Consider the following 24,503-nt stretch of genomic DNA (forward strand, 5'->3'; position numbering starts at 1 on the left):
ATGGCGGGATCAGGCCTTCGCTGTTTGTCCAAAGCTTTTGAGAAAGATGACACAGCTGACCAGCACCGTGGTCACCCTGCGGTGAAGAGCCTCCACATGTCCCATCACCCTCCTGCCACCTGGGTCTCAGGGACTCACTCTCACAGGCCCTTCGGTGAAACCTCCCACCCCTGCCCCGCACCTCTTTCTCCCCTTGGCTTTCTCTCTAGCTAGCTGTGGGTGTTGGGGCTGGGTAGGCCACTCCCACCCATGGCTTTTAATGAGAAGTCTTGTCATGCCCAGGCAGCAAAGATGAATAATTCAGTGAAGGAAGCCTAGGAAATGTTATTCTTTCAGAGAAGAGTCCTTTCACAGTGGGAGAGGCAGAGAAGGGCTGAATCTTATTATGGGAAGAATGGGGGGGGGGAGGTAGGGATGACAGTGATACAGGAGAGGAGGAGGAGGAAGGCTACACAGGAGTCACTACCAGTGTAGGCTTTCAGTAAAACGTTGTAAACAAAAAAGTTACTGGAGATAGAATTTCCTTTTTAAAGAGTCCTCTGACTCTAGCGAGGAGGGTGGATTGGATTTGGGGCTAGAACATAGAAAGGAAGAGCAGAGAGGAGGCTATGGTAATCATTCAAGTTTCAATTGCAATCAGAAGGAAAAGGTGGAATGGACAGGACTATGTGGGTCATGAAGGAAGAGTCTAGGATGATTCTTTGGGTTTTGAGCACTGACCTCAGAGCAAACTCTAATTTGTTTCTTTCTTTCTTTTTTTGTTTTGTTTTTTTTTTTAGACATTTCACCCCTCACAAAGTGATAAGCCCCCTCCTCCAATCTATTGCCCCTCTCACATTGTATTTATCTATTACAATTCCTTGACTCTGTTTGTTATTTCTTTCTTAAAGTGTATCATTTTAGGTGTGTTTGGAAGACCACAGAGTAAATTTTTGACCATCAGATGCTTTTACACCTGCGTAAGATCTATTGGCAGCCTATGTCCTGGCACATAGAGGGAAGGTGAGGTAAGTTTTGGGCCTCAAGGAGTCCTCCATTTTCCAACTACTCCTCTCCCCAGTAACTTCATTGCTGTGGAATTTTCTTGAGATAATCAACTCCTGCTAATTCAACCTAAAATTACATTAACTTTCTTTGCAGATACACCAAACTCTCTTCACTTCTTCCTTTCCTTCTTCCCACCTTCCCTTTCTTTTTACCTTCTTCAAGTAGTTATTGCTAGGCTCTGGGCTAGGCACAAGGAGATAATTATTAATTATTCCTCCTAGTTGTTTTTCCCATGTGCTGCTGCTCAACCTTTTACTCCTGTCTTGTACTAATGCTATTCATTGGGAGAGATAGGGATAAGAGTCTATTACTATATTCAATATGGCACTTAATGCTGTGTAAATACATCTAGCCCTTCTAAATTGCATCTTGTTAGAGCCAGCCCATGTTAACAATTTTTTTTTAATTTATTGGGGTGACAATTGTTAATAAAATTACATAGATTTCAGGTGTACAATTCTGTATCACATCATCTATAAATTACATTGTGTGTTCACCACCCAGAGTCAGTTCTCCTTCCATCACCATATATTTGATCCCCCTTACCCTCATCTCCCACCCCCCACCCCCCTTACCCTCTGGTAACCACTAAACTATTGTCTGTGTCTATGAGTTTTTTGGGTTTTTTTCTTAGACGTTTATCATTTATATCCCTCACACTGTGGACCCCCCTCCCCCCATCCACTATCTCTCTGACATCGCACCGAGCCATCCCATTTCCACTATCTCCACTCCCAATGCTGTACTCTGCCTCTTGTAAGTGTATACATACATATATATACACATATATATATAATATTATAGTTGGCATTCATTATTGTTCAGCTTCAGATGTACAATGCAGTGATCAGGCATCTACATCTTCCCTGAGGTGGTCTCCCAAATGGGACCCGTGTCCATCGGATTCCCTACAAAATCTTTACAACATTATTGATTACGTTCCCCAGATTAATTTTCAAACCCCGTGGCCATCTTGTGGTTACTGACTGTTTTCTAATCCCCTTACCTTCCCCCTTCCCCCCAACCCCCCGCCCATCTAGCAACCCTCAGATTTCCTCTTTGTCTCCAAAACTATTTCTAATTAGTTCATTCACTTATTCTTTTCTTTAGATTCCGCATATAAGTGAGATCATATGGTACTTATCTTTCTCTGTCTGACTTATTTCACTTAACATAATGTTCTCTAGGTCCATCCATGTTGTTGCAAATGGTAAGATTTCTTTCTTCTTTATAGCTGCGTAGTACTCCATTGTATAAATGTACCACAGTTTCTTAATCCAATCATCTACCGATGGGCATTTCGGTTGTTTCCATGTCTTGGCTATTGTGTATAGTGCTGCAATAAACATAGGAGTGCATAAAGATTTTTGAATTGGAGTTTTGGATTTCTCCGGATAGATACCTAGGAGTGGAATTGCTGGATCATAGGGTAGTTCCATTTTCAGATTTTTGAGATACCTCCATACTGTTTTCCATAGTGGCTGCACCAACCTGCAATCCCACCAACAGTGCACAAGCGTTCCCTTTTCGCCACATCTGCGCCAGCACTTGTTGTTTGTTGATTTATTGATGGTAGCCATTTTGACTGGGGTGAGATGGTATCTCATTATGGTTTTTATTTGCATTTCTCTGATGGTTAGTGAGGTTGAGCATTTCTTCATATGTCTGTTTGCCATCTGTATGTCCTTTTTAGAAAAATGTCTCTTCAAGTCCTCTGCCCATTTTTTAATTGGGTCATTTGTTTTTTTGGAGTTGAGTTGAGTGAGTTTTTTATACATTTGTGATATTAATCCCTTATTAGATATATCATTGGCAAATATCTTTTCCCATTCAGTAGGATCCCTTTTTGTTTTATTAATGGTTTCCTTTGCTGTGAAAAAACTTTTTAGTTTGATGTAATCCCACATGTTTATTTTTTCTCTTACTTCCCTCGCACGAGGGGATATATCAGTAAAAATCTTACTCTGGGTAATGTCTGTGAAGTTTCTTTCTATATTTTCTTCTAGGTATTTTATGGTTTCAGATCTTACATTTAAGTCTTTAAGCCATTTTGAATTTATTTTTGTATATGGTGTAAGGAGGTGGTCCAGCTTCATTTTTTTGCATGTGTCTGTCCAGGTTTCCCAGCATCATTTATTGAATAGACTGTCTTTACCCCATCGTACATTCTTGCTTCCATTGTCGTAGATTAAATGGCCATATAGGCATGGATTTATTTCTGGACTCTCTATTCTGTTCCATTGATCTATGTGTCTGTTTTTATGCCAGTACCATGGTGTTTTGATTACTGTAGCCTTGTAGTATAATTTGAAGTCAGGTATTGTTATTACAAATTTGTTTTCTAGAAAATTTGACGTGTAGGCTTTTTTTCCTAACAATAATTAGCTGAGACATTGGTTTACTAAGACCACTCCTATCTTGTGATAATATCATCTGCATATAAGAGAATGCTGATGTTTCTTTTCACATTTTTTTGTTAATGTGGCTGATTTCAGATTTCAAATCAAATGAGGTTCCACAAAATTCATATCTGGTACATTTGGGTGCATGGAAGAGAGTTTTGATTGCAAGGGCCACATTTCCCTTCTGTTTTTAAGCAGTTCTACATGTGAATGCAAGTCATCAAATAGAATTTGAGCCATCCATACATTTTCAAATATCAGCTGACTTGTTTGACATTAAAGTATAATTGTCAGATCCAGCTTTGTGGTTTTCCCTTCCTGTTCAAAAGGTAGAGTTTCACATAGTACGTGGAGTATCAATGAAGCTAGTTCCTTCAGAACCCAGAGCTGGCTTGCTGTCCACGTTGGTGAGGAAAATAGTACAAGGCCATTTAACATTTTTTGACCCTAAATACCATAGCACGCTAGGCCTCTTTCCTTAGATACAGACTTGCATGCCTACATTGTCTTTTACTTGACCCTTTGTTTCTCATGGGACTGTACAATTTCTCCGTGATTCTATCATTTCTACCTTTTCTATCAAAGGATGTTAGTCTCATTCTTCAGCACGCTTCCTGTCTCCCTCCCTAACCCTTTCTGTCTTTAGTTGAGTTCTACGGCATTAGAGACCTCGTCTGTTTTATTCACTGCTGTATTACCAGCACTTAGCATAACTCTTGGCATAAAGAATTTTTTAAATAAATATTTGTTGAAGGTTTGAATAAAATGTTAAGGTTGGATTTCCTTTGGTTATTTCAAAACCTGGAAAATGCTCCCTACTTTATTTTATTTTTCTTTCCTTTGGAATAAAGTAGATCAATTCAAGGAGTACCAGAGCAGAAACACAGACACCAAACTTTGCAGAACAACAAAAATTGCGAACAGCATGGTTGCTTGTTTCAAATCAAGTGAGTAAACTACGAAAATCTTTCCCATTGTGTAGATATTGACTTGAATTTCTTACCTGCTATGGATGTAAGAAACCGCCAAGTTTTGATTTTGTTTTTGTAAGAATGAATATTTCTTCCATTTGTTACTTAATAGTCATCAAACTAACTGTTAATGTCAAAATAGAGACACTATCTGTGCCCACAGTAAGGAAATTCAAAGAGAGAAGTACCTTGCATCTTATCATACCCTTCCATGGCTTCTCAGATTTAGCCTGGATGGAAAGAAAAAGCCGTGATGCATAGTCTGTGTTTGTGTGAATCCTGATCCATGTGTCTTTTGACTCCTCAGATGACTGAGTGGGTGGAAGCACACACATGCATTGTGACAGCATATGCATAAATACTGTCACATGTAAGGCCAGAATCAGGGTGACATAGAGAGAGCAAGTCACAAGTTGTTAGGACTCTAAATTGAAGTTTTGTTTTTATCAGGGCCCAGAGGACCAGAGCCACGTGAAGTCGTGGCCCTTCACCACCACCTCTCCCACACACTGAGAGGAAAATTCAGACACCCATTGCAGTCAGCTGGTCAGATTACTTCTTGCATGTTTCTTGCCTCCACTTCGCTCCACCCTGGGAGACTTCTCTGCTCTGGTTGAGGCTGAGTGAGATCCTTGAATGTAAAATCATATCTTTACCATGTTTCTACCCACACCACCCCCAAACCTGAACCTCCCAGGGTTTAGCACAAAGCTTAGTAGGTGCTCCATAAATGTTTGTAGACTCAATTAATGAATGAAGGAATGTTGCTCTGGCCCAAGCTGCAGCTTCCACACCCTGCATAAATGCATGCAATACTGACCCTGAAGATAGGAAAAGCAATACAACTGACGCTGTAAGAAAATGTTTCTTGTTTATACTGCTGCATCTTTATCTTTGGCTGATCTAAGCACAAAGAAAGCTCTTTCAGTTCAGAGAAAGGAGGTTCATGGTGTGTGGGAGAGCTAAGAACAATGGGCTCAATTGATAGACTGGAGTTGCTCTCAGCTTCTGAGAGCCTGGAAACTCCATCTATAGATCCGTCCCAGAGGGCAGAGCCAAATAAGGGCAGATGGAGAACACAGCTTTCTTGGGAATTGGCTTCTCGCTCCTCTGATGCAAAAATACATTCACTCTATAGCACCCTGAATCAATTCTCCAAAATATGGTGTTGTGTCTTTGTTTGCCAGTGTCTAAAAATAAGTCCCTGTCATATCTTTATTCTCTGTCTTAAAGTCATCCAACCAGACTTGCTTGCAGAATATTAATTGTGGTGAAGCAGAAATCAGGAGATTAAATTGAAACTACTTTTGAACAGAACTCCTCAACTTGTTGCCCCCAGCTGAAGTCTCCTTTCTCTCCAGTCATGCTCCTTGCCAGCTGCAACTATGGGACAATGAATCTACAGCTAATTTTAAGTCAGCTTTCTTTAGGCTGGTATTTAGCGTACTGTTCAAGAGTGTCAAATTCTCACCTGGGCTTCTGACAGGCATTCAATGCGCTGTCCCAAAGTGGGCTAGTGGGCTGGCCAATCAGGGTAGTAGATGTCAATGAATTATTTTAATACCGTCCTGCCACAGACCGTTTAAATTAACATTGCCCTTACCATATCTGCTCTGCCCTCAACATTAAACCTTTCATCCAGTACTTTGCAGATAAAGCTAAGCATTACTCGTGTATGAGGTACTAAGGTCTCATTATTGGAAAATTCAAACAATTCAAAGAAAAGCTAACCATAACTAAATCCTAAACACACCAGAGCTGGGCATCATTATCATAATTAAAGAAGTAACCATGTCTGACTCTGAATTAGCAGAACACTCTTAATACAATTAAGCAAAAAGAAACCTTAAAACAGGCAATGAATTGGCATCAAGATCTGAGTTCTAGTCCAAGCTCATATATGTACTTATTGGGTTTCTTTGGGTAATATATTTTGCCTCTATTTCTTAGTGTCTCCAGCTATAAAAGTGGAAGTGATTTATCTACTCTGTTTCAGAGACTTATTGTGAGAATTACTTGGATGACCTGAAAAATAAATGAGCTTCTTGGACAAACACAATAAAGGTACAATTATCTGAGTTCTATTGCGGGGATAAACAGAACAATTCACTAAAAGGACACACTGTTTGATTGAGAACATTCTTATTTTTATTTTCTTTAATTTTATAAAATACATTTTGTAAGATAAGTTTCTAAAAGTTTATCCTTTATGTGTGTTAAAATTGAAATTCTATATCAGAAATGAAGGAAATACTTTCAGTTGATTAACTCTCTTCTTGTGTGTATATGTGTGTATGTATGCCTGGGAGGTTTTCAGGGAAGGGCTGGTTATTTGTTATGTTATTAAATCAAAACAAAACACAAGGTATGAATTACTTCACTTTCCTTGATCTTGATTGGTTTCTTACAGAACCTTTTCCATCTCCTCCCTTTATGCAGCCCGGAAGCTTATCTGGTATACTGGTCTGAAAACAAATATCAAGTATGTTTTTGTAATGATCTTACATCTCCTTAAACATTGCTGAAAGCACTTTAGGAGGGGAAAAAATCCAATTCTTTACAACAAAAGAACCACCTACAGTCATACCTGTAAAATCTTCCCTTCAATAAAGACCAGTCAGCCTTTTATTTTTTAACCCAGTTAACAAATGAGAAAGACTGAAACCTGGGAGCTATTCAGGTTTCAAACTCTTTCCACCTTTCCTTTTCTGTGGAAGCTTGCCAGCTGAATAGCTGATGGCTGGTGCATTCAGTTACGTGATCTATACCAGGAGAGAATAACCTGTATGTTAAATCTGATTCTTTAACACACCAAGGCAACATTGCTAAATCAAATCATCTCCCACTAGCTAGAAAAAACAATCAACTAACGATTAAAATAATAGCTTATTCAAATTGAGGTTTAAATTCACCAAATCTGTTTCTGCAAAAGGCAGAATAATTTGTAGAAAATCCCAATAGATGCATGGAACTAGCCAATTTTACATATCATTCGTGGTGTTTAATGTCCAATTTTCATTTGTTAAAGAATCATATTCAAAGAATCATTCTCCAGACCTTTCTGATACAATCCCAACCAAGTGATAAACAAACTAGAAAATGTGAAATGTGCCTCATTCTGAAACAAATCAAGATCTTCAAATCACCTACTATGACTGAATGAATAATACCCCATGAAAAGAGCACCATTGTGAAGATATGACAGGGGCCAGAATACACAACTAATTAACAGAAAAAAAAGACGTGCTATCCAAAGAGCTCTCTGTCCTGTGTCTACCAGAGGGCTGGCTCGGTTTACACCTTTAGACACTAGCAACTGCCACTCCTCAAGCCAGTCTTTCTTCATCTGAGCTTCTCTCTATTCCCAGCTCCTTGGAAATCACATGGTTGTCGTAGTAGCTATTCTCAAGAAGAAGGGAGTGAGAAGATGCTGACAACACCCTGTTTCTCTTTTCTAGCGAGGTATAAGGCCAGGTGCCCCCTCTGTTTACACAGACACTACGCTCCCTTATGCTATAAGTAAGGTTGGCTGAGTTAGGGCTTAAATAGTCCTTTGCCATTGGGGTCAGTGCTCTCTTTCTATAGATGAAAGATCCTTGCTTTGACCCCCTTCTCCCAGCTGCAATAGGTAGATGTGGGCAAATGCTCTTACTGTTTTGCTGGCATTCCTTTTTCCCTTGTATCTTCAGTGATAATAGGGAGATGGAATGTTCTGTTTTGCACACTAAGGAGAATATGTTTGGCCCCTATCGATGGCAAAGGGACCAGGTAAATCCCTTCTCTCTACCTGAACATCTTTCTTTCCACTTTATTTCCATTAGTGGAAGTGCCCTTTGAGAAGAAAATACTTCCTGGTCCTCAGGAGATGCTTGAAAATTGAATTAGAGCCTCCATTTCTTTGTGACTTGCAGTTGGGGAGTCACCATCTTAAGCATTTTTCATGTCTAGCAGGAACCAGCTGTGAAGCAAAATGACTAAAAGAGGTACATAAGAGGGGAGAGTCCACAGAGAGACATTAATCACCACAAGACTCTCCTTTCTTGTTACACTCATCAAGTAAGAAGAGGGCCAGTCAGTGGCAAAGGCAAAGAGTTAACACGGGGCATGCAGCATTGTAGGCTGTGTGGTTAGAGCCTCGCTATTAGAGAAAGGGACATTTCTACACTCAATCAGAACTTGGTGCCTCGGCCCATGAGCTTAAGGACGGCAAAGTTGTAAGTGGCAGCAATCATGAAGGTGAGCTGTAGGGAACAGAAGAGAGAATATGAGTGAGAGTAGAAAAGGAAGCTGTCCCTCCTCCAGTCCTTTTGGGAATGAAGAAGCGTCGAAATAAAGTCATAGCTAAATAAAGGGAAAACCCCTGTTCTATAAAAAGCAGCATGCCCCAGGCTTTCGCCCTATGTGCTTGATTAGAAGTCCTCTCGGAGGCATTTCTTTCCGATGGCCCAGGCCCAGAGAACAAACTCAACATGGATTTATTCCACACCTATGCTTGGCCTAGCACTGAGTTTTCCTCAGGAAAGCAAACAATGCATGGGCTCTGCCGTCATCCTATATGCATGTCTGAGTGATCTGGAGTCATACGGTGCCTGCTGCAGACACACAGCCCCACCATGCAGCACAGCCCTCTCGTGCCTAAAGCATCAATTTATTTTAGAAAATGAAAAGTCACTCAACTCTGTATAAAAACCTCAGCAGTAGGAGCCAGGAGGTCTGTGAGCTTATCCTAAACATTCACCACTTGTTCAATGACTTCAGATAAATTGTTTCACCCTTCAATGCCCTAGGTTCTTAATCTCAACAACAAACGCACTACACTGACACTGCACTGTAACACCATCAGCAAGATTTGGGACATAGGATCACATTATAGTAATAACAGTTCTCATACTGTTTAGAAGTCCTTCCCAGTATTTTCAGGAGAGTAACTAAATCCCTTGGAGAGTGTCCAAGATGGAGTCCTATTTACAGTATATAGAATTCCAGGCTTTTGGCGGGGGGAAAGGAGGACCATTTTTAGTAATGTTTCAGTGTTCTTCTCATTGATCTGACCAGGGCGTGTTGAGAATTAATTGTAATGTACAACTGCAAAGCATTTGGCAATATTACCTGCTCTGTAAATGCTAAATATCATCATTCTTGACTATGAATCTCTTACCTCCTCTTTCTTCACACCACTCTTCTTGTTCCTGTCTAATTTCTGAAGTAGAATTTCACAGTCCCTACACTTTGCAGTCTCTTCCCAGTAGCTTCTTTCCACGATTTCAAGGTTAGAAGGAATCTGTCTTTTTTCCTTTCAGCATAGCTGGACCCCAGGACCCAGCATCCCAGCATCCCAGCTATCCCAGTACCGTATATTTGCCAGAGTCATTCAAAGACAACTCACCAGAGAAACCAGTGTGGCTGCAGCCCCCACAAATGCAGCAATGAACAGGTGGAAGGTCATTTGGAACTGCAAGAAAATTCAAAGGGAAGAACTGTTTCTTGCAACAGCAAAAATGAGTATTTTTGTAGATTATGCATGCAGCTGTTGTAGATTATGCATGCACCTTTCTGAATCTATTGATATCTTCCTGTGTGTTAATTCTGCATCTCTAACTAAGTTGTTACTTCCCTGAGTGTAGACCTCCCATTTTTCAATGTATACCATAGCACCTAGCCCCATAGCACCCAGAACACAGAATACTCATAAAATATTTTAATCAACTGGTTCCCTACAATTGTACCTTGGATCCCAAAATTTAAAGTCAATATTTTGTTTTCAAATAAATTATTTACTGCATTCTTCCTCAGGACTTACTTTTATTCCTCTACCTCATTTGTGTACAATATCAACTCTCAATACAGTGTTTTCCTTTTTCAAATGTACTGTTTTTTTCCTCCTTATTAGACATTGAGAAGTTACAAACTGAAGGTGTTTTGTAAAACCCATGAATGTCTCTATGCACAACTCATTTTCTTGATAAGGTTTTTAACTAAAAGAATGCAAATTTTCATTTGGGGGATTTTACCATTAAGCTGTATTTTCACCTAAATCTACAAATGTCTCTTTTAAGGGAGGAAATCTTGGAATGGAAGTCTTTTCTATGCAGCTCTAGGGAAAATAGATATTTTTACCACCTATGCTCATTGACTCATGCATATTCAGCCAATATTTTGTAAAAGACAATCTGCTAACTCAAAATCCAGCAAAGAGAAACCGTGGTCCTTAAAATTGAAGGCCATGGGTAGGAATTTGTATGGTACTAGCCACTCCATTGTAAAGTAACCCAAATGGCACACTCACCTCAGCTGTTTTGCAGATGGACAGAAGGTTGGAGCCACACACCTTGCCGGGGAAAGCATTCCATGGGAGAACACCTAAGTAAGACACACAAGTCAACCAAGGTGAGCTTCATGGAGTCATGGGGCTACATGGAGATTTCCCTTCAGAGCCCTTCTTCCATCTTTAATCATCCTGGCTGAAAAGTTGGATCCTATTAACAATCAGGTTCCTCTTTTCTAAACATTTACAAAAAATAGAAGGTGGTATTGAACAGTTGTAAAAATCTTGTGTTTGCTATTGAAATGTGCTGCTTCTGGGTTGGGAACTGCAATCAGCTAGCGTAGAGCAGCGTGTACAGCTGAGAAACCCCCTTTCCCCCCACTTCCAAGAAGTTTCCTTCCAAGGTAAGAAATCTCTCCAGTTCCAGTGGACAGGGATTAACAAACTAAGATCCAGGCATCCATACTCTTATTTTTCTCATAATTACTACCCCCCTTACCCTAAGCAGAGAACCAAATATATAATGCTTCCATAAGGGGATTGGGAAACGAAGGCACCCATGTACTAACTCACCGTACATTCTGGCATCTGCACAGAGGCTGCCTATACTGGCAGAGGTCTTGCTGGGAAAGGCAATAGACTGGCAGGTGGTCCAGGTGTTGAAGTAAATGTACACAGGCACAGCAGAACAGGCAAACACCAGGAGCCACACAACGGTCAGGGCATAGGTGATGCCCACAAACTAAAACAATTGACATGAAGTGATTAGAAATGAGCATTAGCCTGCAGACGTCAAAACACAAACTGGGAGATCCTGGAGTGGCATGTGCCAGACATGAAACCAAATTCCAAGGATCTCCACCAAATGAAATTAGTAAGCAGAACACCTCTGTCAAATGTCATTGGCAGTATCTACTAGAGAACTGGCTCCAAGTGTGACGGAGGGTGGTGGGAATGGGTGGGGGTTGGAGTGAGAAGGATCCCTGGGTTAGAGAGGCTTCAGGAGATTTTGGGGGCATATAAGGTGTGAAGAAATCAAAACAGATCTTGAAAGAAAGTCGTGCCGTTTATTGCCTTAGGCTGAGCTTAGAAAATGTTTCTTGTCACCAGACTTTTGATCCCTAGTCATCGAATAAAGCCAACAGGAGATTTAGATTTCAGATCCAAAAAAAAACCTTTCTAAGCCAACTCCTGGCCACAAAAGACATCACCACAACCCACAGATGTTTAGCCCCCAAAGGACCTTTGTGTCTGAAAACCAATGTGTGCTTCAGTAGAAGCATGGATAGCCCTCAGACAGAGATGAAGCATAAAATATGCCGATTTATCCTAGTTCCCTCTGGGTCCTCCAACAGTGCAGGATCCCAGAATATTGTGAATTTCACCTTGGAGACAATTATTTAATTTCCATTATCCACCCTCCCTGTCAGATCAGGTACCTACATCTCAATCTCACGGGTAGTATTTTAGACTCTTGAGCAGTCAGATCTACTCTTGTGGTGGTCCCTCCTAGGAGAGGAGTAAAGAGGTACCAACGGATGGCTTAGAAAAGGTCTGATGGTACAAAGCATCCCACAAAAGTCATGTTTTTCTTTTTGAGATGAAATTTTCTAGGGAACTTTTCAAAGGTGAGGCTAAGCCAGCTGGGCACCACGTTCTTCCTGATCTTCTCGTTCGGCTGTAGCCATCACTTCTTCACTCAAAAGCCAGGCCCCTGGTGAGGACCCAGCCTTGGGTGAGGGTGAGGCCACAGACTAACGCCCAGTTGTCCCCCACCCTTTGTTATTGCCACAAAATCCTGAGGATGATCACCTTGTCGGGATGTCCTAGCCATTTTCCCAAACAATGACACACCCGCTCCAAAGAATGAGCTTGATGTTGGCCTCTGGAACCCCTCCCCTTCTGGCCCCCTGTTACCGTTGCACTCAGGCCCTTGCCGCAGATGGTGGTCTTGTAGTCGCCAAAGATCTGCCTGACTGCGCCGGTGGTGTAGAAGCCCTCAGCCAGCAGGAGGGCCCCATAAAGGAAGAAGAAAGAGGCAGTTCCATAGATGACATACTGGAAGGCATGGATCCTGCATTATTAACAGATAGACAAGAGACCAGAGAATCTTATTAATTGAGGAATCAGTTCCCTTCCTGCAGAAGTGAAGTGGACACTTGAGAAAGCATGTAAACAAGGCTAGGGATTCTTTAGAGGGATCACTAGGTTCCTCCCCCGTCCAGTCACTGTGCCTCCCCTGAGTTCTCCATACCTACCACTGAGGAGGCTCCAATTCAGTCGATGTTAACCCTACTGAGCAAAAGTTAGAATGCATGGGAAAAGCAAGGGCAGGCAGGCAGAGCCCTCCTTTCTGAACATAGCCCTTTCCCCTCATTTAGGGCTTCAGATGTGGCATAGGTGGAGTCTGCACACAGAGGAAAGACTCAGGAATCCTTTCTGGTGCCACACCAATCCCCGGCTAGTCACTAAGGTACTGATGAGTTCTGTATCTCCACGATGGAGAGAGGGGAAAAAGAGAGGGGTTTGTGTGGGACGACAGGTACTTACACATTGATGAGATACTCATAGTCCTGATAGTTTTTGGAGAAATAGGTCTCAATTAGTTTTTCTGTGCCAGTGAGTGCTTCATGTCCACAGCCACAGAACAGTGCTACCCCAAAGAAACACAATCCAGTGGCCACCAGGGAAGCAAAGGGGGCCCCTACGAGACATCTTGCACAGCACTCTAACAAGCCTGGGGGAGAAGAAGGGGAAACAGTCAGGGATGTACAACAGGCAGCTCGTGCCACTCAGACCTCTCTGCCAGACCAGTCAGGCTCTGTGCTCCCATGCAGGGATAGAGCATCACCCCACAATCCAAAAGCAGGAAAATCTAGATCTGCAGGCTTCAGAAATGTGAGATTAACCCGAAAACCATATTTTGTTCCATGCTTGAAAATAAATTTTTACCTTTACTTCACAGAAATTGTGTTTTTTTTAATAATCAGTAATTCAAGTAGCAAGCCAGGAGGTTATGAAATCATTCTCTTCCTTTCCTATCATTCTGATTTGTTTGTTTTAGTCATTCATCAACTCTTACAGCGTACCTACTGTGCACCTAGCATTGTGCTAGGTATTATGTGAGATGTGAAGACATAAAAGACAGATTCAGCCATATAGGAATCTTGTTTACTGAGGAAGAATGAGTTAGGTAGACCTAATATTCTCAACTAACAATTTCAGGTAGTCAAGGAAGTGGTTACAAAGGGATAATGCACTTAAAGTTCCAGGAAAGGATGAGTACAGGGCCAGAGATATCTGTACTGTCAGACAAGATTTGGGCCTTGAAAAACATTCCAGGTGTGTGTGTTGGAGGGGTGGATTTTGGAAATTGCACCCTCCTGGATATTTCTGAATGTTGTGTGTATATGCTGCATGGAATGCTTGATTCTTCTTAGTCTAGATATGTAGCGAGCAGTCTAAAGGGATGGAGGGAACTGGCAGAGGACAGGAGATGGTAATGGGAGAATTACTATTATTATTCTCAGTAATAAAAATGCAGGCTTAATGATTTCTGAACATTTTACATGGCTAATCTGTCCCCTGCAGCTTAAACAATGTCCTCATCCTCAGTCTTACATTGCAGTTCTGTCAAAACAGCTACAAAGAGACTTTATACAAAGTCAGCAAAGCCTGCAAGGTCTTTCTGGCATGACGAAAACACACCAGGGTCTGGGAACACAGGTATCTTGAAGTGCTAACGGTCCCTGAGATCCCCAGACCTGCTGAAAAACAATAAAGGCACACAAGAAGTCACAGATTCCGAGAGCAGCTGTGCCCCAAGTACCAGCCCCATGCTCTAATGTGCCACATGGATTGAAACGTAACAAATTTCAAGTAGATGACTCACTAGATGGGGAAAGGATGGCTCCCTCTGGCCTCTTGGCCTGATCCCCAAAAGGTAGAAGAAATAAAAATGTTAATCTCTTCAGAAAAGAAATATATATATACATATATATGTATATACATATGTATATATAAATATATATATATGTATGTATGTATATACACACACACACTGATTTTATATATCTGTTCATGTATCATATAATATACCTGGGTGCCAAAAAACTGTATACACATTTTAAGAGATGTTATCTATGTATTACTTTTCTACCATAATCAATGTTCGCCATAATCAGAAGTGTCTGGACGCTGATGGGAACCACTTTGAGCACCTCTTGTAATTGCAGAAGTCAAACGTGACTTGTATTCATCTTTTGTTCTTGGTATATACTAAGTATTACAATTTTAATACAGTTTTTTCCTTTCTTAAAATGTGTATACATTTTTTAGCACCCTCTGTATATAGATATAATATACGAATGATTTTTGCATTTTTGTGTATATATTATATATATATATGTGAACTAATTGTACATATGTACACACACACACACACACACACACACATACACAAACACATAACCAGCAAATGTGCTGAGAAGCTGCTATTTTGGAAAAGCATGTTGGGACTCCTTACAGAAAGAAAATAAATTGTATTAATTTTTTACATTTGGATTTTTATGTGAAGTTCACTTGTCTATACCAGGGTACGAGGGATTAGGGAAGTCCTTTGGCCGACCTTCTTAATACTAATACAATTTCTTTTTAGCCCTGAGTGTTTGACCATCTGGTGATTTGCATGGCTGAATTGCATCAACGTGAACAGATTCTGAAAGACCAAATTATCTCTATCATGGGAAAACCGAGGTAGAGGCATTTGTCTCTGTTCTCAGAATCACAAAATGAGTGGGTCCTATTACCCATCATTCTCTAAAATGAGAGCCCTTCCTTGGTCCTCAACGAGCCTCTTTCTCAAAGATTCTTGTATATCACACCAAAGATGAAGCTTGGAAGTTCAAGTTAAGCAAAGTAAGTAGTTAACATTTGTAGCAGAACTGAATTTCTTTCCTTTTCCAAGAACTGAAGCACAGCTGTCAGAAAACTTGGCCTCTATTGGAAGCAGTGTGTAGCAGTGCTGCCGTAAGTGGAGGCGGAGTTTACTTATCATAAACATTGCAGTAGTGCTTGGTAAGTAGTGCTTGGTCTCATCAGAGCTGGCCCATGGTGTGTGTGTGTGTGTGTGTGTGTGTGTGTTGCATGTGCACACGCACATGCACACATGTATACATGCAAATGTGCACACACATGCATGTATACACCAAGAGAGAAAAACACAGCAATGGAAATTGATCATTGTTCTCAGGAAACATTCCAGAAATTGATCTTCCTCTTTCACAACAAGTTAAGATACTAGATGCAGACTATAAATCAAGAAAAGGAGCTTGAAAAAAAAATAGCACTGCCATTTTCCTTCTCTGCATATCCAACTCTTCCCCACCCGCAAACTTTTAGACTCTTCTAGAAAGAAGGCCTCTGAAGCCTGGGGGTGGGGGAAGGGGAAGGTCAGTGACCCCACTGTTCCCTCTCTCCCTAGCACAGGGTCAGGGCTTGGACAGAGCCCTGCATAGCTCCCCCAGACAAAGAAGCCTTGTTTTGCCCTGAGATCTCAGGAGCCTCATTGGTATTCTGCAGGGGCCCACAGGCCTGGGGGTGGGGAGGGGGTCAGACCCAAGGAACAATGGCAGAGCTGTTTGTTTAGAGTAAAGAGAGCCATCCACCCTAGCAAGTGACCATCCTGTGCCCACTCACTCACCCCAGCTTTTTCACTCTGGGAAGGGCTAAATGGTGGTGCAGGTGTGATCAGGGGTAGAGGAACTTGAATACTTACTACCCAGAGAATTCCACTTTAAGTTTTAGCTGATGCTCCCTCTAGGGTTGTAAAGATGAGCGAAACTCCTCTTTAGTGTATCTGATCCCTGGATCGTCATCCAAATGACCAGCGTCATATGTAGTGTGTAGTGTTCTTACTGGATGATAAAGGGCTAAGCCTTAGGAGCAACTCTGAATCACCAACCGATACTCTTTCTTTTTGCATCCATTTTTCCTCTAGTTTCATAGAGCTCAAATAACTTAGCACAACCTTTTCTCCTCCACTGCCACTCAAAGCAAGGGACAAGAAGGACATAGGCTTGAATGAGTCTCTAACGTGGAGTCAGAAATAAATGGCCCTGGATCAATCTATCACTCTTGAGCTATAAACAGTTCAACAATATCAGCATAAGCATCAGGTGTCCATCTCTTCACAATCAAAATGAAATGTTTTTTCTGGGGGCATTCAAGTTCATCACAAGTGAAGAATCTGTCAGTATGTCCAAGTAAAAAAATCAGATTTTGGGTTCCAACTGGGAAGAACTCAGAACATGCAAGACATTGTGTCTTCACCAAATTAGTCACCAGTCAGGGTGGTCGGTTAGCCCAGTTGGTTAGAGCGTGGTGCTATTAACACCAAGGGTACTGGTTCAATCTGCACATGGGCCACTGTGAGCTGCGCCCTCCTTAAAAAAAAAAAAATGTAGTCACCAATCAAAACATTCCGAGAAAGGTCCATTGGGTTCGTTTTTCACAGCCCAAGACATGTCCATGAGAATGTGAGAACAAGAGCCTAAAGCCACAGGCTCTCCGTTTCAGAACCCTTCATGGTTGAAAGGGTATTGGTGTGATTCAAGAAGGCTGTGAGGGATTCTGGAGAAGTTCCTTGGCTCTCTCAAGAGACAGTCTTACATTTCCAGGCTAAGTACAGCTTGCGACATAGTAGAGTTGGCATAAAAGAACTACATAATAATAATATTACCCAATGCAACTCAATTGAATTAAACCAACTGACTTTAGTGTGAGGTCATAGAGAAAAATAATGACCCTCCCCAGTGTTTTCCTTTCCTTTCTGATTATGTGGATTCAGTACCATTATTACACACCTTAGCAGCAACCTAGATACTATGAGAAACAAAAGGGAAGTATAAGGTCCAGTCTCTTTCTTCAACGACCCGTCAGTCTTGGGGAGAGAACAAACTTATGTCTGTGAATCAAAGACCAAAGCTAATATTATCTAGTGTTAAAATGTATATGACCAAGTCCCATGGGCAAAAGGTAAGCAAAGGGGAAATAGTCAGTGTTGACTAGATTTATCTGCAAACTCCCAAAATTGTGACAGAACTTCAAGCCCTTCTCACTGATGATCTTCACAGGAGTCTGACAAAGAGCGACAGGACTGTTGTGACTTTTATCAAGAGAGGTGTCCATCCAAGGGACTGTATTGATCGTGATGCTGTCTCTTTAAGCAAGATCTGAAAGCTCCCAAGCCCTCCCTCCTTTCCCATGCCCTGGGTGCGCCTCAAGGACCAGCTCCATGGTGGAAATTCAGTGTGAAGCTGGGAACTCATCAAAGGAAGGAGAGGAAGGGCTTTCATCGAAAGGGATGGTAGAAAGAGACCAATTGTGCCTTGCACAATTCCCAGCCTGTCCCTTGAGCCCAGCTGACAAAGGGAGAGATAGAACTCTATACAAAAGAGCTAAACAACAGGCAGGCTCATTGAGTAAAAAACTGGCCCCATCTCCCTAGGTCTCTAATCTGTACTACAGTCTTACCCTCCTCCAAGAACCCACCCCTTAACCTCACTCCATGAACAGAGGCCTCCTTGATCAGGGCCTATAGGCAGTTAACAGGGCCAAGATGCTAAAGTAGCTGTGACTGGTACTGGGGATGGGTGGGGATCAGTGGGTGTGTTCTAAGGGTAAAACAACAATTATCAGGAGGTACTAGAGACAAAGACTTTTGCTTCTGGCCTTATCCTGGTCAGACAAAGCCCTGTCTATAATCTTGTCTTTCCTACATGAAATCAGCACTTATACAACATTCAAGGGCTGGAAAGGGGCCTCGCAACCACTAGGGCATGGGAATCCAAGACTGCTGGTTAGTCAAGTCATGTGGACAGAGTTAAGTCAAAAGGAATCTCAGCCTCCTCTTTGAACAAGTATTATTATTGCCATGGCAACAACATCTGGGCCACCTTGTTTCCTATATTCCCCACTCCTCCCCAAACACACACACACACACACACACACACACACACACACACACACATCTACCAATTTATGCCCAAACGTTGGCAGACTGGGGCAGAAGCTTGATTGTTAAACTCTATCCCTGACACACCATTTTTGCCTTGCCCAAATATGGGAAGGTGAAAGAGAAGCACCTGACACTTAGCTAAGCGACAACAGTTTCCATACCTTATTCCTTAGGTCAGTCTCCCACCAATTCCTCCTCTCTCCTTAGGTGAAGTGTGAAAGTGACCTGGGGGACTTTGTTCTCTTCCTTGGGATGTCACTGACTCTATTCCAGAGTCCTGGAAAAGAGCTCAGAAGCCAGCACAGAGCTGAGAGATCACCCTTAGGACCATTTAAAAATAGCCAAGGAGAAATTAATCAATCAGTACTTGCTGGGCTTTTAATGAAAGTTTGGCACTGGGTAGGCCCTGACAGAGGGAAAGGAAGGGAACACTACTGTTTTTCTGCTGTGGCTGATGTCACCCTTCATGATCAAGTCACTATCCTGACTAGAACTTCCCTGGATCTGAAGTTCTGTGGGCAAGGAGGGCATTTCTACTGTTGTTTTCCTTCAAGACCAATAACTATACCCTGAGGATGGTTTTCAGGGCTTCAAAATAATACACAAAAGGACAACAAGAGAAAAAAAATGCCACTGGCTGGCGTTCTGCCTTGATGGGTTTGGAAACTATACTTCCTCTCCCACCCATCTTCCAGGGGTTTCTTGAGTCTATTACTACTTAGACAGTTTTGAGAGAGTAGTTCTAATTGTCGGGCTGTTGAGTAAACCTGTTTTCCTAGCGCAAACCTAGGATGAAAGCCCCTTGAAGCAGAGCAGTCTTTTCTATCAGCCTGGCTCCCCAAGAGCTCCTCTGGCTCTGCAAGGCCTAGGTCAGAAGTGGGGTAGGGAAGACTATCTGTGATCATTTCAGACAATGTCTCTAAGAAGCATAAATGAACGTGCTGGTTAGGATCTGGTTGCTTTTTAGCTCCTGGCATTCTTACGGCATTCTTGCTGTCATGGGGGGACTCAGTTAGTCTTCAGGTGTTGTGTAAAACTGGACCCCTGCTCCGCCTGTACACTTTTTGCCCGGGCTACACCCACTTACTCTGAGCCAGCCAAAACTACACTGTTCAGCAAACAGCCACCTTTAGAGAGAAGCATCACAGTCTGATTACCAGGGTAACAGCCACTGTTCTCAGAAACAGGCTTGCAGAAGCCAACATTTTGCTCTTCAGTAATGGCATTGTGTAACTGAGCAGAGAATAATCAGCTACTTCCCTTTGGCTCTTTTGCAGTTCCGTTGTTATCCCAAAGACTCATTTAGAACATTCTCCTCCCAAGTCGGGACAAGATTTAATGAACTATCATTTTCCCCATAAACCTTTTGTGCAGACACTGCTGAATTCAGTGTTCCTCTTTACTTCCAATCCTATGGGATTCTATATGGTTGAGGTAGTGAGCTCCCTGTTCCTGGAGGTGATTAAGAAGAGGCTGTAGGAATGTTTATTTGGCTGTTGTAGAAGGGACTCCTGCATTGAGATTTGGCTCAGACAGCTTCTAAAGTTCCTTTCAACCCCAGATTCCATGATATAATTTGTCTACTACAATTGTTAAACAGCTACTCACTCCACTTCAGAAGTAGTAACAGTTCAGTTCCTTGTTGGAGATGGTCTATTATTTACAAAGTATCTGAGATACTTTGTTATTGAATAACTGAAAACTCAATGACTACTCCATCATATGCACCTGGCCCAAGTATCTCCCACCATCAGAATCTGGGATACAATACGAGACCTCAACTCTGCCTTTATCTGTGGCAATCTCCGCGGAGGAAATCATCCAGCTTCCATAACAAGAAACTGTCCCTGTGGTCATCTTATTTGTTCCTGTCTTTTCCTCGGGGCTGTAACCCCCTGAGGAAGCAATATTCAGCATGCTTCTTTACTCTCGCTCTGTTTTTAATTCACAAACTACCGAATCAGCTGCCCTAACATTAGGTGACATTTCTGATGTTACCTTGGGCAAAAATTGACTTTCTCCAACATTTGCCTCTCACCTGGCCACACTCAAGTGGTCAAATGATTCTTACCCAAGTGTACAAAGTACAGACCAAAAAAAAGAAAACAAGAAAAAGAAAAAATAACCACTTTGGAAAAAGTAAGAGTCAGCCTGCACACAAGTTATTGTATAATAATCAGTATTATCATGATTTACAATTGTTATAGAGCTTGCCCATTTTCAGAGGACTTTCACATTTTTATTACTTGATTTTTACAACCCGAAAAGTATACAAAACAGTTGTGATCCCCATTTTCCAGATGAAAAAGTGATAACTCACAGTGACCTACCCAAGGTCATGAAGTTCATAAGTGGCAGATCTGGGATTCCAACCTGGTTGTGTTGTCTAGTCCAGTGCTCTACCTTCTTAATTATCCTACCTGAACATATGCTTCCAAGAGCTCTTTCGGTGTTTCAGGATGAAACAATCTAAAGGCTGACACCAGCTTAATGGAATTGAAAACCTATCTTCCTGGATGCTCCTTGAGTCTTCTGGGTACTACATTTGATGGTGAATACACAAGGCAATTGACTTTCATTTCATTTAGGATACATTCAAGCTGCTCCTCTTGTTTTTCCAGATGGGAGCAACGTCTACACATCTCTGTGGCATACTGTGTGAACAAAGACTCTTCTGCTCTGCACACCTTGCTCTGAGTAGACACTACCAGAGATCAGAACTCGTAGCTTCTCTCTTTTATCATGGAACCTAGAGAAGCTCTCAGTACTCAACCAAGTCAGCAAGATCCCTAAGGTCCCTGCAGCCTCCTTGTCAAAGCAGGGATTTAGAGTCTGGGCCATGCCCTCAGAAAGGGTAAGTCTGTGATATTTGCTAGATATGGTCACCCATACACATGCACGCACGTGCACACACACACACACACACCCCTACTCATATCCATTCCCTGTGGTAAAGCCATTGAAGACTTTATTTTCATTTCCTGAACTGAGATTGGCCTCCTCAGCTATGGCCAAGCCTGAATCCAACTTGCCCAATTCCCCAGTTTCCTACTGTTGCAAACAGGTCCAAATTTTGTATCAAGCAAGCAGTTATTTAGTATATCTGAGGGCTAGCCAGCACTCAGTTGCTTCCAGCAGAACCAGGGATGTCAGCTGACCTGGCCATTACCAGGGCCTGGGAACCAGGGTGAAAGAGAAGGTAGAAGGAAGTGAGGGGGTAGGAGGACACATGACCACATCCAGCCCGCTGGGCACTCTCTCCAAGGACCTGTGGGACTCTCCACGCACTGCTGGAATTCTTTGGCAATAAAGCATCAATCTCAATACAGCAGAGAAGGAGTTAATCCAATTGAGTGCTAAGGAATTAAAAAGAAAACAAATGCCAAAACACAACTCATTTAAACTATTGAAAACCCGGAACCCCAAAGTTGGAAATTCTCTTGAGCATTCCTGTGCCTGCTTGAATCTTCCATGCTAAAGTTTTTGAAACTCACCCATGGCTTTGGGACTCTGACTGCAATTGTAGCCGGCTGGCTAGTCTGCTTTGCGGCTGACTTTGTGCAGCTGGAAGGATCCTGGTCTCTCCAGTCTCCTTCTTCGGTCCTTTACTTTTTCTCTCTGAGTATCTTTGTCCTCTTCTCCAGCAATGAAAAGGGCTTTCTGATTGACAGCCAACCCCCTTAAAGGGACAGGCCCGCTTTCCTCCTCCTCTCCTCCTCCCCTTCTCCTCCTTTGTCCCCACCTCCTCGGGGATACTCCCTGCTCTAAGGGCTCCATCTTCTCTTTCTGCCTTTCACTGCCAATTGTTTCATTTTCTTTTTTTTCCTAAGACTTGTCTGTGTGGAATTTCACTTTGCTGAAGAGACATCTGGAAATGTGGTTTTGGGGTGGAAATAAAAAGAAGAGGTCCTGGAAGCCTCCAACTGATCCTCAGATCTATTTGGTGTAGGATGTGACCGCACAAGTGTCAGAAGCCATGGAAATGGTAGCTCTGGTGAAGGGTCAAGGTCAAAACCCACATGCTATCTCCCAGAGTCTTTCCAACTCTGGCCCCAACCCCACCCCTCACTCATAGCTGCCCTTAGCCTTGTCCACCTTTCCCTTCACCTGACTCCTTAGCAAATAAGCACCCCCCCACACCCAGCTCCATAAACACAATAAAGAAAAATTTGTATTTTAAAATAATTTCCTCCAAATCCTCCAACTGAATGAGGACAAAATACAAGCTGTTAATTCCACGAACAGATTGTGATAAAGCTAGAGGAGGCTAGAATTATAATAATTTTATCGAGAGGACAACAGAGACCCAGAGAGCGGGCAAGACCTGTGCAGGTTCACAGAATAGGCTAAAGAAAATGTCAGAGTTAGGAATGTGGGTGATTTCCAAGGAGGGTAATTGACTTTGAGACAAGTCAAGAACATGATCTGGGAATCACGTAGTCAGTATCCCATCCCGAGAATGTAGTATCATCAGAGAGCTGAGGCCAGGCTGGTGAGAGGCAGGGAGTGGGTTGGGTTGAAGCAGCAGGTAACGGTGAAGGTGGAGAGAAGGCGAAAGTAAATATAGTGCTTGCCTCAGAGAAAGAAACACTAAGAAAAAATGGCCAAGCAGCAAAAATAGGGGAATAATATATGAAACCTGCTTTACCAATAATAGGTGTTTCTAAAGACTATGAAGGTATTTGAGTGCCCAGGGCCAAGTGGGATTAGCCAGGGAAGGTTTTCTATTATAGAAAAGATGAATCTTAACCAGTGTCTATCTAGGCTCCTTGTTAGTGTTTTCTATCCCTTCAGGAGCCTCAGAAAGGCATAAATCTCTTGAACCTGAGGCCCACATCCTACCATGGGTGGCCTGTAAGGAAACTGGTTGGCAAATAACTGGAGGAATACCTGTTGGAAGACTCCAAGGAAAGAAGGTATGGACCCCTAGAGTTTTTCCTATGGCTTTGCCTTGGGGTCAGAAAGGAGAGGAAGGAGGTGCTGAATAGAGCTTAGAATCTTCCTGTTGGGGGAGAGAGCAAGATTGTGTCTTACAGTTTTCTCTTTGAGCTGTGACCTTGGACTTGTTTCTGGCTTGGGCTCTGTCATTAGGAAAAGAGTGAGTCTCATGCAGATGCCCTTGTGGGTCTACTAGAGTCCTGCATCCTGCAGTGTTTAAGGCTCTTATAGCAGCTCAAGGAGAAAGGACCCCTGTGAAGGCTGCCTCTTTTGCAGAATAGTACAGTAGGCTTCCAGAGCAGATCAGACTTAGGCCGTATGACTGAGGGTACAGAGGCCCGGGACATCTGACCTCTCCAGCCTTTCTCTCCAGCCATAGATTTTACCTGCTGAGGTAGCTGAGTTGTAAGATTGTGCCAACAATTAACTTCTGGATGGTTCTTGTCAGAATGGCCCTGGAGAAGGAGGATCAAGAGCAAGAAATCCCCAGATGTGTGCCCTCAGCTCCTCAGATGACAGAAGGAACTGAGTCCAAACTTTGGAGGTTCTGATTTAAGGATGAGGGAGATGGTTTTTCACAGCCCGAATAGATGAGATAGCCCTGCATGCAGGGGACATTGCTCATGCTGAGCCCTCTCACAAATCTGCCCCTGGATTCTCAGCAGCAGCAGCTCTGGGGACTCCTTGGCTGTTCGGAAAAAAAGATGTATTCCCAATAAACCCGCAGATACCAAATTTTCAACTATGTTGACCTACCACACATTTCTCTTCGTCTTTCCTCCATCTCTATTGCCTTACTATTCATGCTGTCTTTTCCCCAAGTCTCAATCTCTCTGTGTCTCTGTTTCTCTGTCTCTGTTTGT

The 24,503-nt window shown here is 42.4% G+C and overlaps 1 protein-coding gene and 1 long non-coding RNA gene across 3 annotated transcripts; one reads left to right on the forward strand and one right to left on the reverse strand.

Moving 5' to 3' along the window:
• Positions 1-559: 559 nt before the first annotated feature.
• On the forward strand, positions 560-4,361 carry LOC117025045 (uncharacterized). The gene is made up of 3 exons (XR_004423546.1): positions 560-611; positions 891-1,007; positions 4,301-4,361. It is a non-coding gene; the product is annotated as an uncharacterized LOC117025045 (long non-coding RNA).
• A 2,184-nt stretch (positions 4,362-6,545) lies between these two features.
• PLP1 (proteolipid protein 1) lies at positions 6,546-22,488 on the reverse strand. Of its 2 annotated transcripts, none has more exons than XM_033110813.1 (7): positions 22,197-22,488; positions 13,236-13,422; positions 12,498-12,759; positions 11,259-11,427; positions 10,707-10,780; positions 9,807-9,872; positions 6,546-8,661 (listed from the first exon to the last, which is right to left on the reverse strand). In XM_033110813.1, the coding sequence occupies exons 1-7, from the start codon at positions 22,198-22,200 to the stop codon at positions 8,590-8,592; spliced, it is 834 nt and encodes a 277-aa protein (XP_032966704.1). In that variant the 5' UTR covers positions 22,201-22,488; the 3' UTR covers positions 6,546-8,589. The 2 variants fall into 2 exon arrangements, with proteins under 2 accessions (XP_032966704.1, XP_032966710.1); XM_033110819.1 differs by having other exon boundaries at positions 6,855-8,661; positions 12,603-12,759; positions 22,197-22,362.
• Positions 22,489-24,503: the final 2,015 nt, after the last annotated feature.

Source organism: Rhinolophus ferrumequinum, chromosome X (assembly GCF_004115265.2).
Source record: "Rhinolophus ferrumequinum isolate MPI-CBG mRhiFer1 chromosome X, mRhiFer1_v1.p, whole genome shotgun sequence".
Classification (NCBI taxonomy): Eukaryota; Metazoa; Chordata; class Mammalia; order Chiroptera; family Rhinolophidae; genus Rhinolophus; species Rhinolophus ferrumequinum.